This window comes from Ursus maritimus, unplaced genomic scaffold (genome assembly GCF_017311325.1).
Source record: "Ursus maritimus isolate PB19 unplaced genomic scaffold, ASM1731132v1 scaffold_14, whole genome shotgun sequence".
Taxonomy (NCBI): domain Eukaryota; kingdom Metazoa; phylum Chordata; class Mammalia; order Carnivora; family Ursidae; genus Ursus; species Ursus maritimus.
Window position 1 is genome coordinate 9091416 of NW_024423786.1, and position 14863 is coordinate 9106278.

The window sequence follows — 14863 nt, forward strand, 5'->3', positions numbered from 1 at the left end:
TTTCAAAGAAGACATCCAAATGGCTAACAGACACATGAAAAAATGTTCAACATCATTAGCCATCAGGGAAATTCAAATCAAAACCAAATTGAGATACCACCTTACACCAGTTAGAATGGCAAAAATTAATGAGGCAGGAAACAACCAATGTTGGCAAGGATGTGGAGAAAGGGGAACCCTCTTACACTGCTGGTGGGATGCAAGCTGGTACAACCACTTTGGAAGACAGTACAGAGGTTCCTCAGAAAGTTAAAAATAGACCAGTAATTGCACTGCTGGGTATTTACCCCGAAGATACGGGTGTAGTGAAAAGGGGCACATGCACCCCAGTGTTCATAGCAGCAATGTCCACAATAGCTAAACTGGAAGGAGCCGAGATGCCCTTCAACAGATGAATGGAAAAAGAAGATGTGGTTCATGGGGCTCCTGGGTGGCTCAGTCATTAAGTGTCTGCCTTTGGCTCAGGGTGTGATCCCAGGGTCCTGGGATTGATCCCCACATCGGGCTCCCTGCTCTGCTGGCTGTCTCTCTCTCTGTCAAATAAATAAATAAAATCTTAAAAAAAAAAAAAAAAAGATGTGGTTCATATATACAATGGAATGTAACTCAGCCATCAGAAGGGATAAATACCCACCATTTGCATTGACACGGGTGGAACTGGAGGGGATTATGCTAAGTGAAATAAGTCAAGCAGAGAAAGACAATTATTGTATGGTTTCACTCATATGTGGAACATAAGGGATAGCACGGAGGACTTTAGGGGAAGGAAGGGAAAACCGAAGGGGGGGAAATCAGATGGGGAGATGAATCATAGCGACTATGGACTCTGGGAAACAATCTGAGGATTTTAGAGGAGAGGGAGGTGGGGGGATGGGTTAGCCGGGTGATGGGTATTAAGAAGGGCACATGTTGTAATGAGCACTGGGTGTTATACACAAATAATGAATCATGGAACACTACATCAAAAACTAATGATGTACTGTATGGAGACTAACATAACATAATAAAAAGAATAAAAAATGAAAAAAAATTCCTGGTTTTTTAATTCCAGCTTTAGTGCCATATTTGGCTATGATTCTGATGTGTGCAGTTTCTTCAAACTCTGTCTTTTGCTTTTTATTATGCCTTGTAGTTTTTTCCTAATAATGAGTCATGATGTACTAGGGAAATGACTGTAGTAAATAGACCTTCAGTAGTGTGGCCGTGAGATGTCAGAAGTGCAGTGTTCTGTAGTTCTGTGATTACATCTCTCATTTAGTGAGCCTGTGCCCTGGACTGTAAAGTTCACAGGTGCTTCTCAGTTAGTCCCCTTGGGTGGGACAGGATGAGTAGAGGTACCTTGAGTCGCTTATTTCCCTTCCCTGAGGTCAGCTGGGCTCTGAGAATACCCCAGAGACTTGGGTCTGGTAAAGTAGTTTCTCCTGAGGGCAGGCCTTGTTAAGAACAGTGCTCTGGTGTATTGCAAAATGATTACTTTCCCCCTCCCCTCAGGCGATTTTTCAGATTGTTACTTAGAGTACCTGGTAGAACCCTTGGAGCTGAAATTCATGTATGTGTGGGCCTACGCTGTGTCTTGAACCTCCTGGAGTTTTTAACTCTCAAACTCCTCCCAGCTGAGCTTCCAGCGACTTGCCGGTTACAGTTGAGGTTTTCCTGCCCCAGCACTGGTTCCAGCAGAGGCTCTACTCTGTCTTGTGCAGGTTTCTGCCCTGCCAGCTTCTGGTTCTCTGTGTCCAGCTTGTCTGGCTGTCCGGTTTGGGAGCAACAGTTTGTCCTGTAACCTCACTTCCCTGATGGCGCTAGGAAGAGCTGATTTTTCAGTCTTTTTACTTGTTTACTTTTTGCAGTTGATTTCTCAGTCTTTTTACTTGTTATTAGATGGAGTTGGGGTGATGACTTTCAAACTCCTTACCTGGAAACCTGGAAACCAGAATTTCCCCTTTATTTGTCTTTGCTTCCCCACAAAACTTAACCCATTGCCTATTTCATCTTCTCTTTTAATGTGGTCTTTCATTTTTCCTCCTGGGCGCTCTTGCTGAGGCTGCCGTGACTTGTTCATTTCCTGGATATCTATACCTGAAATCATACTGTCTCCTCCTCTTTAAACTGAATCTTTTTAAATGAGGCCCTTCACTAAGCTGAATTTGGACTGATGGCAAATTAGCTACCATTAAGGGACCATTCTATTTAGTTACTTTTTTTTTTTCCTTTGGGAGATCATTTTATACTGCCTTGGGTGTGAAGAATTTAGTTAATGCCGATTTCTTGCTTAAATCCTTAGGATTTATTACACTGAATAGTACTGAAATTACCTCACTACTTTGTTAGCTCCTTGAGGTCAAGAACCTTCCCTTACATATTTTTCTTTTCTTAGTGCTTGCCACAAAGTACTTGTTATGTGTGGGATGATCGACGTCATTTGTAGAGTTAGGATGTAGAAATCCCTAACTGATAACCTAGGTATATATTTTCTTAACATGTGTATGCATCTTATTTCAAAATTTATATTTAGAATGTTAGGTATAGGGATATCTGACACATTTATACAGTATCCATCCCAGATCTTACATGTGTGTTTCCTACATTTTATGGAGTTGTGATATCCTAGGGACTCATGATTATTATTATTTGGTATCTTTTCCTCTCCTAAAAATGCTGTTTCATCACTTCTGTAAGTATGCATAGGTAGAGCAGAGGTGTGAGGATTTTGAGATTATAATGATATGCCTCAGATGGAAATATTCTAGGGCTTAAGTCAGATTTTGTTAGAAGTCAGATTCCTGTATTATTAATATAGCTTAACTAATTTATTATGTTGCATTTGTTTTTTTTTCAGACTGTTCTCTCTGTATAAGAAAATTTCTGTCCTATAAAACACAATGTCCAACTTGTTGTGTGGTAAGTTTTTCTTTCCTGTTTGTTTTTTTTTTTTTTTTGTAAACTTAATTGATTGGTGCAAATATTTCTGTCATGTATACACAAAAGCCCATGGAAAGAGGTATAATTATTGAATTAAGCTACGTTTTCAGAAAGGACCTCTAAAACACATATATGGAGAACTGGGCTTTGTTCAATTTTTCATAAAGATTTCTGATAACCTATTAAGTTTTTTAGGAAGTAGAAACTAACTCTAAGATCAGGGTGTAGCACCCTTTGAATCTATGTTTTTATGGTTTCTCATGTTTTATAATTTTTCACCTTGGGTAGAAAATCTGCCAGTAGGATTATTCATTTGCATAGGATTGATATTTAAGTATTTGTGTGGAAGGCAAAGATTCATGGCCATCAGGCCGAGCCCAACCTAACTGGTCCCTTACTTTTTTTTTTTTTTAAGATTTTATTTATTTATTTTAGAAAAAGAGAGAGAGAGGGAGTAAGCAGGGAGAAGGGGCAGAGGGAGAAGGAGAGAAACTCAAGCAGACTCCACACTGAACACAGAGCCTGACACAGGGCTCGATTTCACAATCTTGAGATCATGACCTGAGCTGAAATCAAGAGTCAGGCACCCCATAATAGTCCCTTACTTCTTTCCCAAACTAAACCTTCATGGAAAACAGTAGGAAATTTGATGTTAGAGTTTCTGAAGCATTTCAAGTAGGCAAAAAGGTAGGTAAAAAGGGCAAGTAAACATAAATAGGAATAAAGAAAAAAGAAGAAACAGTGAGATCTAATAGAAAGGATACTGGAACTAATTGAAGGGTTTGGGTTCTAGTTTGATTCCTCTGGTAGGTACATGGTGTTAGAATGTCATTGAACTTCTCTGAACTATTTCCCTACATTAGAAATGATGCAGTTTGACTCCCAAATTTAATTTCTTTACAACGTGGTGTCTTGCAGTTGCCAAGATGGTCTCATCAAGGAGGTGAACTGAATACCATTCATGCCAAATAACTCTGAAATCTGTCATTTTTCTGTTGCATTCCTGAACACCAACCTTGTTTTTAAACTTCCTTGTAACTCCTAACGCCTCTCCCTGTGTGGTCACTTAAAAGACCATCACTGTTCGGCTTTTTCAGGAGAAATTTTGGGGATGGCATTTTGAATAGCGACTCTTGCTCATATTAGGTCTTATCTTCGTTGGTCCAGAGCATGTACGATTTTACCAGAGACTGTGGAGAGCTTTTATCAGACTTCCAGTCAGCAGATGCTGATTCACTGTTTTAAAATTCCATATTAGTATGAGATAAATGAACTTTATTTTGAGGCTTTCCTGGAAGACTTAGTGGCATGGGAGTCTCAGGAGGATGGGTCACACATTTTCAAAACAAGATTATGACAAGTTATTTTATTATTTCTGACCTTTTTCCATCTGTTGTTTTTCCTTTCTAGACAGTCACAGAGCCGGACCTAAAAAATAACCGCATATTAGATGAACTGGTAAAAAGCTTGAATTTTGCACGGTATGATTTAATTTTGTGACTAACCCCTAACTGCTCTGGCCTTTTATATGAATCCCCTCTTTACTCTGTGAACTTTTGGGGATTAGAGATGCAGGGTTGCATATTTTGGGTAAAAGAAAGGAAGCGACAACAGTCATTAATCATTCTGGGACAATCTAATGGTAGTAATGTTTTCTTCCTTTACTTAACAGGAAGTCTGATCATGAAAAACAAAAGTTAAAATGCAGATTTGAGCACTTAACTTTTGGGTACTACAGAGATCCTCCAGCTTCATCTTTTATCTTTCCTGTCCTACCCCTAGAATCATCCATTTTTTCCAAGGAGCCCTTGTTCCTTTTATTGGAGAATGGTATTTAGAATCAGGATCTGGAGCTAGGTACGATCATTGTTACTGAGATGTCATTGCTTCTAAGCTCTCCCTGGACAGAGCTGGGTAACAGATGCATGTATACATATGTGTGTACTAACCCATGCGTACATGCTTATCTATAATCGTTTCTGTGGCTGTTATATACTAACCCATTAATTCTTAATCTGATTTACTCAGCATGTGTAAGATGGTGTGCCGTGTGGAATAGGTAATTGCTGGTACTTTATACAGCTCAGAAATGTAACTTCTTAGCATGATGGTGAAAATGAGTTTGGTCTCCCAAAGGGATATAAAAAGGCATATTTTACCAAACAGTGTCTTGAATTAATTTTTAGTTTTAATCATGCAAGTCAGTCAGGAATTTTTATCGTGAACATACTGTGTTTAGTTAATAGGTGCCCATCTCCTTAAGTATGTGACTTCCTAGCTGTTGGGACTGTTTTGGAGGTACCTTACATTGTTTCTGAAAATGTAAAGAGATTTCTTCTGATAGAATCACACATTTATTTCATTGGGTTGTGTCCTGAAAATGATCAGATTTAGTCCTCTGAATTTGCCTGATATGACATTCTAGAAATTGGCCCGGTTAATCATTTCCCTAAACAGAGTCCTAAAAAGGTGCTATTTCCTAGATTTTGAGGTCTATGAGAAAGGATGGCGCCATGTCTTTAGAAAGAAATTTAAAAAATTTTTTAAATTTATATTCAATTTAATTAACATATACTGTTGTATTAGTTTCAGAGGTAGAATTCAGTGATTCATCAGTTGCATATAACACTCAGTGCTCATTACATCAAGTGCCCTCCTTAATGTCCATCACCTGGTTACCCCATCCACCTACCCACCTCCCCTCTAAGAACCCTCAGTTTGTTCCCTGTAGTTAAGAGTCTCTTATGGTTTGCCTCCCTCTGTTTTCATCTTATTTTATTTATCCCTCCCTTCCCCTATGTTCATCTGTTTTGTTTCTTAAGTTCCACATATGAGTGAAATTATATGGTGTTTGTCTTTCTCTGACTGACTTATTTCACTTAGCATAATACCCTCTAGTTCTGTCCACGTCATTGCAAATGGCAAGATTTCATTCTTTTTGATGGCTGAGTAATATTTCATTGTGTGTATGTGTGTGTGTGTGTGTGTGTATCACATCTTATTTATCCATTCATTTGTTGATGGACATCTGGGCTCTTTCCATAGTTTGGCTATGGTGGACATTGCTGCTATAAACATCGGGGTGCCTGTGCCCCTTCAAATCACTATGTTTGTATCCTTTGGATAAATACCTAGTAGTGCAGTTGCTGGGTCATAGGGTAGCTCTGTTTTTAACTTTTTTGGGAACCTCCGTACTGTCTTTGCCTGTAGCTGCACCAGTTTGCATTCTCCACCAACAGTGTGAGATAAAAGAGGGTTCTCCTTTCTCTGCATCCTCGCCAATGTCTGTTTCCTGAGTTCTTAACTTTACCCATTCTGACCAGCATGAGGTGGTGTCTCATTGTGGTTTCGATGTATTTCCCTGATGCCTAGTGATGTTGAGCATTTTTCATGTGTCTGTTAGCAATTTTTGTGTCTAGAAAGGAATTTATTAGCTTTTTGATTTTCCCTGAGATAGTAAAATTGCATTTCAAGGCTTATTTTTTTCTTAGCTGGTACTGAAAGTACAATGACTTCCCTGCTAGGAGGAAGGGAGTGTCGCAAAGCAAGCACGGGTTTGTTGGAGAGAAGTGATCAGTATCTTTGGTTTCATAGACCTTTTGATAACTTAAAGGGAGGCCTTGGAATAACGGCCTTTTCCTGCCTCCTCCCGAAAGGAATGGGCTGTTTAATTATTCATTAAGGTGGGTATGGCGGGGTGAGAAGCATTCTTTGTGGCTTTGGGATGGGTTTTATCATTTCTTTCTCCCTCTGTTTGCCTTGGAATTACCTTATGGTGGACATTTGTCATATCCAAAGTGCTGTGGTACTTCATTTCCAAAATTTGTAGGGACGAAATTCAAGCTAGGCAATTTCAGTACTTGTTTGACATCTGGTGTAAGATTGATGAGGGAAGAAGTTTAATCTTATGACTAGAATGTATGACATTTGTGTTATTTGTCAGTTTTGTTTTTTACTTTCTTTCTCATCTGTCATTGCCATTTTAAGACATGATGATTTTAAAAAGTTTAATATTCTAAACTGAAATAAAAGAGTATTGGAAATAATTCCAGAGATTTTTCCAGACAAAAGACTGACATTCAGGGATGCCTGGGTGGCTCAGTTGGTTAAGCATCTGCCTGCGGCTTGGGTCATGATCCCAGGGTCCCGGGATTGAGCCCCGCATTAGCCTCTGTGCTCAGCGGGGAGCCTGCTTCTCTGTCTCCCTCTCCTTCCTCTCCCCCTGCTTGTGCACACATACACACACACTCTCTCTCTGACAAATAAATAAAATCTTTAAAATAAAATAAAATAAATGTTCTTCAGGAACTGTGGTGTTGAACAAAATTATTTAGAATATTTTTGTCTAAGCGGAACATCATTCTTGATCTAAGTAAAAAAATACTGTTTCTGTATTTTTGTGTAGCAGCCAGTCTACCTCAATATCATTTTTACAGATTGGGAGTGTAGAGCATCATTTGCTGCTTTGGTTTATCCCCATTAAGGTATGAATTTTTCTCCAGGTACTTACTCCAAGTTTAAGAATTTAAACATTTTATTTTTTTCTAATTTATTTTTTAAAAAGATTTTATTTATTTATTTGTCAGAGAGAGAGAGAGCACAAACAGGGGGAGTGGCAGGCAGAGGCAGAGGGAGAAGCACACTCCCCGCTGAGCAGGAAGCCCGATGCCGTGGGATCATGACCTAAGCCAAAGGCAGACACTTAACCGACTGAGCCACCCAGGAGACCCAGAATTTAAACATTTTAGATGATAATTGTAATAGATAATTCCCTTAGCATCTTATAAAAGTATGTAGAATATACCTTTTCTTATGGTATAGTTTGAAGCATACTGGCTTTGGATTCAGGCACAACTAGGTTCTAGTCCTGGCCCTTCTAGTTACGATGTGACTGTGATCAAAATATTTAAACCTCTCTGGCCTCTGTTCCCGATCTGAAAAGTGGGAATAGTAATATTGATACTTTCAGGGATTGTTGTAAAGATTAGAAATGAAGAGTTATACTAAAAGATACCCAGCATAATACCTGAACAAAGGAACTAAAAAGATTGCTGTCATTATTATCATATTTTACCTGCGTTTATATTGTCTTCCCCTATATTATAGATTGATGCCCTAAGGTATTAATAAGAATTTGTGCTTTGGTGGGCCTCTGCTTTTTTAACCAAATGGTCCTAGACTGCTGTTTGCATGTTTTGGGTCAGAACAGCATTTGCAGGGGCTTTTACTAGTTAAGGCAGTCCACGGACTTGATCGCGTGGATTTCATGACTGCCCATGTCTACCCAAAAACCTATTTTGATTCTTGATTCTTGGCTGCATTCTGAAGAGATAAGGTTATTGTATAGTTAACAAATGGGCAAGATTTTCCTGTACTTCATGGAGTCACAGTTATTCTGAAGGTCTGTAATTCACCCCCAAAATCTGAGCATCTATGATGAGTGCTATTAGGCATTATAATACCAACTCTCTTTAAGTTAAATTTATAGGAGGGATGGAAATGGAAGGAAAAGTTACCAATTGAGTTTAAGTATCCATTTTGGAATTAATATTTTCACACAGCTCATACTTAAGATGTGTGAATTGCAGTAGTCTCATGGTTTTAAATACCATGTGTCCATTCATGGCTTCCAAACTTTTATCTTCAGCTTGATCTCACCCCAAAACTTCACACTCATATATCCAACTGCTGACCTCACATCTCTGCTTGGACCTCTTCAAAGCAACTCTTGATTCTCTACACTGCCTGCCACCCCCCACTCCAAATCTGCTCCCACAGCCTTTCTCATCTTGTTAAATGGCAGCTCTGTCCTTTGAATTGCCCAGACCAAAAACCTCGAAGTCATCCCTGACCCTTCCCTTTCACACTTAGTCTGTCACTCCGTCAATAAATCCTGTTGGCTTTATTATTAACAGACTTCCCAAAACTGAAGCTTTTCATCACCCTCCCGGTATTATCCTGTCCAAGCCAGCATCAGCTTGGACTTCTGTGATCACTTTCTGGTGGTTTTCTTATTTCTGCTTTTGCCCTCTGATAGTCATTCTGAGGCCAGCAGCCAAAGTGATCCTTTAAAAAGGGGTCCTTTAAAAAGTCGGATCATGCTTAATATTGTCCAGAGGTGTTATCCCATCTCATTTGGAGTGAAAGCCTGAGTCTTCTCCCCTCAGTGGCAGTCCTCTGTCCCTTTCTGACTTCCTCTCCCACTTCTCTGCCCCTCCTTTATTCTGCTCCAGGCACGTGTTAGCCTCTTTCTCAAACATGTCAATCATACTCTGACCCTAGAGACTTTGTACTTACTGTTATTTCTTGGTGACACAGTGTTTCCCCAGATAATCATGTGGCTTGGTCCTTCGCTCTCTTCCAGCCCTGTTTTTCATAGGTCATGCTCTCAGTGAGGCCCTCTGTGACCATCCTGTAAAGAGTATCAAGCTCATCCCCTCCTCATGCACGGCTTCACTGGCTTCGTTTTTTTGCCACAGCACTTTCATATATGTCGTGAGCGTCTCCCATCTCTTCCCTTACTATAGTATAAACTTTGTGAGGACAGACGGTTTTGTTCTTTGTTATATTTCCACTGCTGACAGTACCCCGAAAATAGCGGGCACATGAAGAAGTTAATGAGTTTCAGTTTTGGCAAGGGGCATAATTTTATCTTTGCAATAGTGCAACTGTCTGCACCTTTTTTTTTTTTTTAAGATTTTATTTATTTATTTGACAGAGAGAGAGAGAGAGCACAAGCAGGGGCCACTCCCAGGCAGAGGGAGAGGGAGAAGCAGGCTTCCCAGTAAGGGGGTAGCTCGACATGGGGCTCGATCCCAGGACCCTGGGATCATGACCTGAGCTGTATGCAGACGCTTAACCCGCTGAGCCACCCAGGTGCCCCTGTCTGCCACTTTTTTTTTTATCAGCATGTACAATCATACCTTGTTTTATTGTACTTTGCTTTACTGCACTTTGCAGATATTTAATTTTTTGAGAAATTGAAAGTTTTTGGCCACCCTACATTGAGCCAAGCCTATCAGTATCATTTTTCTAGCAGCATTTGTTCACTTTGTGTCTTTGTGTCAAATTTTGGTAATTCTTAAACTATTTGGAACTTTTTCATTATTATTTGTTATGGTGATCTGTGGTCAATGATATTTGATGTTACTATTGTAATTGTTTTTGGGGCTCCACAAACTGCAGCCATATATGACCACAAACTTAATTGACAAATATTGTGTGTGTTCTGATTGTTCTAATCACTGGCCATTTCTCTGCCCGTATCTCTCCCTCTCCTCGCATCTCCATATTCCCTGAGACACAACAGTATTTAAATTACGCTGGTTAATAGCCCTGCAAGGCCTTTGAGTGTTCAAGTGAGAGGAAAGTCATATGTCGCCCTTTAAGTCAAAAACAAGAAATGATTCAGCTTAGTAAGGAAGGCATGTTGAAAACTGAGATAGGCTGAAAGCTAGGCCTCTTGTGCCAAACAGCCAAGTTTTTGAAGGAAATTGAAAGTGCTACTCCAGTGAACACGTGAATAAGAAAGCAAACAAACTCACTGCTGATATGGAGAAGGTTTGAGAGGTCTGGATAGATCAAGCCAGCCACATCATTCCCTTAAGCCAAAGCCTAATGGGGAGCAAGGCCCTAACTCTCTTCACTTCTGTGAAGGCGGGGAAAGGTGAGCAAGCTGCAGAAGAGAAGTGTGATGCTGGCACAGGTGGTTCGTGAGGGTGAAGGAAAGAAGCTGTTTCCATAACATAAAAGTGCCAAATGAGGCAGCGAGTGCTGATACAGAACCACAGCAAGTTATCCAGAAGATCTAGCGGGATCATAAATGAAGGTGGCTGCGCGAAACAACAGATTTTCAATGTAGACAAAACAGCCTTCTATTGGAAGAAGATGCCATCTAGGACTTCCATAGCTAGAGAGAAGTCAGTGCCTGGCTTCAAAGGACTGGCTGACTCTCTTGTTAGGGGCTAATGTAGCTGGTGACTTGAAGTTGAAGCCAGGGCTCATTTAGCATGCAGATAATCCCAGGGCCCTGAAGAATGATGCTAAATCTACCCTGCCTGTGCTCTGTGAATGGAACAACAGAGCCTGGATGACATCTGTTTATAATATGGTTATGCTCATTGACAATGTACTGGTCACCCAAGAGCTCCAATGGAGATGTATGAGATTAATGTTTTTGTGCCTGCTAACACAACATCCATTCTGCAACCCATGGATCAAGGAGTGATTTCAACTTTCAAGTCTTATTATTTAAGAAATATGCTTTATAAGGCTGTAGCTGTTGTAGATATCGATTCCTCTGATGGATCTAGGTAAAGTCATTTGAAAACCTTCGGAAAGGATTCACCATTGTAGATGCCATCAGTGTGGAAGAAGTTGATTCCAACCCTCATGGATGACTTTGAGGGGTTTAAGAGTTCAGTAGAGGGAAATAACTGCAGATGTGGTGGAAATAGCAGGAGACATTTGGATTGTTTCTGATTTTTGTTATTCCAGAGACTGCTGCTTTGAAATTCTTATTTATGTCTTTTAGCGTATATTTCTTTTGGCATATATCTACAAGTGTAATTGCTAGATCAGAAAGTAGGCATTCATTTATTTGTTGGTATCTTTAAAACTAGTTTTTAAATTATTAAAATCAGTACACTACTACCAGCAAAATATGAGTTCCATGTGCTCCACATCTTCACCAACACTTAAGTCTTTCCAATCATTGTAATTTTAGCTTTCCTGGTTAGTATGTCAGTGAGATTTTTGAAATTATTATTGTCTTACTTTTATTATCTCTTGATTCTTTTAACTGTGATAAAATTTGCATATAGCGAAATACATAGAGTAAGTTTGAATTTGGTGATTGGATTTTGGTTATGCATACATCTGTGTAATTACCTTCACAGTCAGGATACAGAACATTTCCATCACCGTAGCTGCCTTATTCTGCTTCTAGTCACTCCCTCCCTCACCCCCCCAGACAGTCATCATTCAGGTTTCTTTAATCACAGGTTGTTCTTATGGTGCATTTAAATGGAGTCATACAGTATTTATTCTTTTGTTTCACATACTCTCTTTTTTTGTCTGTTGTTGCTTATATCAGTAAGCATTCTTTTTTGCTGAGTAGTATCTGTTGTATGAATATGCAAAATTTGCTTTTCTATTCATCTCTTGATGAATTTGGATTATTTCCAGTTTGTGGCTAGCGTGATAAAAGCTGCCGTGAACATTTGTGTGCAATCTTTGTGCAGGCATCGATTTCATTTCTTTTGGGTACATGTCTATGAATGGGATTGCTGGCTTATATGCAAGGTGTGTATTGAACGTCATAAGAAATTGCCAGTTTTCCAGTTGGGTTGGACCACCCCCACTAGCAGAGAATGAGAATTTCAGTTGCTCTACATCCTGTATTTGGTATTTGGTAACATTAATCCTTTTAGTTGTGTAAGCATTTTATTGGGTGTGAAATGGTAATGATTGTGGTTTTAATTTGCACTTTCTGATGACTAGTGTACCTTTTCGTGTACTAATTTACTCTTCTTATATTTTTGGTGAAGTATCTGTTCCAATTTTTAGAAATGGTATTGTTTGGTTTTTTTTCTTATTGATTTGTGATTCTTTATGTATTTTGGTCATATATATGTATTTTTTTTCTTTCTGTCTCTGGCTTGCCTTTTCATTTTCTAAAGGTGTCTTTTGATGAATAGACATTTTAATTTTAACGAAGTCCATTTTATCTCTCTCTCTTTTTTTATGATTACTACTTTTTAAAAAAAAATCTTGCCTAAAAAATCTTTGGCTACCTCAGGTCATAAAGATTTTTCCTATGTTTTTTTCCTAGAATTGTTACAATTTTAGCTTTTACACGTAGGCCTGTGAACCTATTCAAGTTAATTTTTATGTATGATGGAGGTTAAGAGTCAGGATTCATTTTTTTTCTCGACAGATACTCGGTTGCTTCAGCACCATTTATTAAGAAGATTCACTAAATTGCAGTGGCTCCTTTGTTGTAAATCAAGTGACTACATGTATTGGGCTAATTCTGGACACATTCTCTTTGTGTCTCTTTCAGTTAATACTACAGTGTCTTTAATACAGTAGCTATGCCGTTAAGTTCTTAACATCTGTAGTATAAGTACTCTACTTTGGTTTCCTTTAAGCCTACTCTTATTCTGGGGCCTTTGATTTCCATGTAAATGTTAGAACGAATGTATCATTTCCACCCCCAAAAAAGTTGCCTTTATTTTGATTGGAATCGTATTGAATCTATAAATAAATGTGGAGAAAAGTGGCGTGTTAACATTGTTGAGTTTTCTAGTACATAGGGTATTTTCTTTACTTAGGCCTTTTTAAAATTTCCCTCAGCAAATTTGGTAGTTTTCAAGATAATAAATTTTACTCATTTCTGTTAAATTTATTCTTAGGTATTTAATGTTTTTGATGGTATTTCAAGTGATGTTTATTTTAAAATTTCATTTTCTGTTTGCTAATATATAGGCATTAATTTTTGTTAATTGATATTACATCGAGGGTCTTGCAACAATTCACTTATTCTAGTTACCTGTAAAGTCTTTGATTTTTTATGGACATAATCATGTTACCTGCAAATAAAAAGTTTTCTTTTTTCCCATTTGTGTGTGTGTGTATGTGTGTGTATATATATATATGCGTTGTGTGTGTGTATATGTATATATATACACATATACATATATATGTATATATGCGCATATATATATGTATGTGTGTATATATATGTGTGTGTGTGTATGTGTGTGTATTTTTTTTCCCTTACCAAAAACCTAGAGCTTCCAGTACAATTTGAAGAGACATAGTGGTGGTAGAAATATCCTTGTCTTGTTTTCAATCTTAGGAGGAGGCGTCCAAAACTTTACTAGTGACTCTAATATTAGCATAGTTTTTTTTGAGAGTATCTTTTATCAGATTAAAAAAGTTTCCTTTTGGGGGTCCTGAGTGGCTCAGTCAGTTAAGCATCTGACTCTTGATCTCTGCTCAGGTCTTGATCTCAAGCTTATGAGTTCAAGCCTTGTGTTGGGCTCCATGCTGGGCATGGAGCCTACTTAAAAAAAAAAGTTTCCTTCTATTCCTGGCATTCTCAAGTGTTTTTATTATGAATGGGTATTGAATTTTATCAAATGCTTTTCTGCATTTACTGTAATGAGTGTATAGTTTTTCTCCTTTATTTTGCTAATGTGGTGAATTACATTGATTTTTCAAATAGCAAACCAACTTGTGTTCCTGGAATAAATCCCACTTGGTTATGATGCATTATATTTTTTTATTTGTCTCCAGATTTTATTTGTTAATGTTTCATTTATGATTTTTATGTCTATATTTGAGATATTATTAGACTATAATTTTATTTTCCTACAATGTGCTTGTCAGATTTTGTGACCAAGGTTATGCTGGCTTTAATATGAGCTGGGAAATAGTCTTCTTTTTTTATTTTTCTGGATAATTTTGTGTAATATTGATATTATTTCTTCCATAAATATTTGGTAGAATTTAGCAGCAAAACCGTCTGGGCCTGGAGTTCTCTTTATAGGAAGGTTTTTAATTACAGTTTGGTTTCTTTATAACACTGCTCTTCACATTTTCTGTTTCTTCCTTTGGCAGTTTTGATGAGTAGTCTTTTTCAAGAAATTTATCCATTTCATTTAAAATTTTGATTTCATTGATATAAAATATTCGTAATATCCCCTTATTATCTTTTAATTTCTGTTGGATTTGTAATGATGTCTCCTTAAAAGTCTTTGTTTTCGTAGTTTGCATTTTCACTTCTTTTTTTTTTTCTTGTTCAGTCTTGGCAGGGGTTTACTAATTTCATTAATTTTTTTCAAAGAACCAGCTTTGACTTTGCTCATTTCCTCTTATATTCTTATTTTCTATTTCATTAATATCTGTTATTATTTACTTCTTATGGTATAATTTGCTG

The 14863-nt window shown here is 38.0% G+C and overlaps 1 protein-coding gene across 4 annotated transcripts in view; it reads left to right on the plus strand.

Moving 5' to 3' along the window:
* The window catches only part of RAD18 (RAD18 E3 ubiquitin protein ligase), a 102259-nt gene that overhangs the window by 19172 nt on the left and 68224 nt on the right, over positions 1–14863 (plus strand). For 2 of the 4 annotated variants that reach the window (XM_040628529.1, XM_040628527.1), the window contains 3 exons: positions 2837–2898; positions 4330–4400; positions 4702–4776. In XM_040628529.1, the coding sequence (XP_040484463.1) occupies positions 2837–2898; positions 4330–4400; positions 4702–4776 (208 nt within the window). The remainder of the gene's footprint in view (positions 1–2836; positions 2899–4329; positions 4401–4701; positions 4777–14863) is intronic. The other 2 variants (XM_008697931.2, XM_040628528.1) reach the window with 1 other exon arrangement.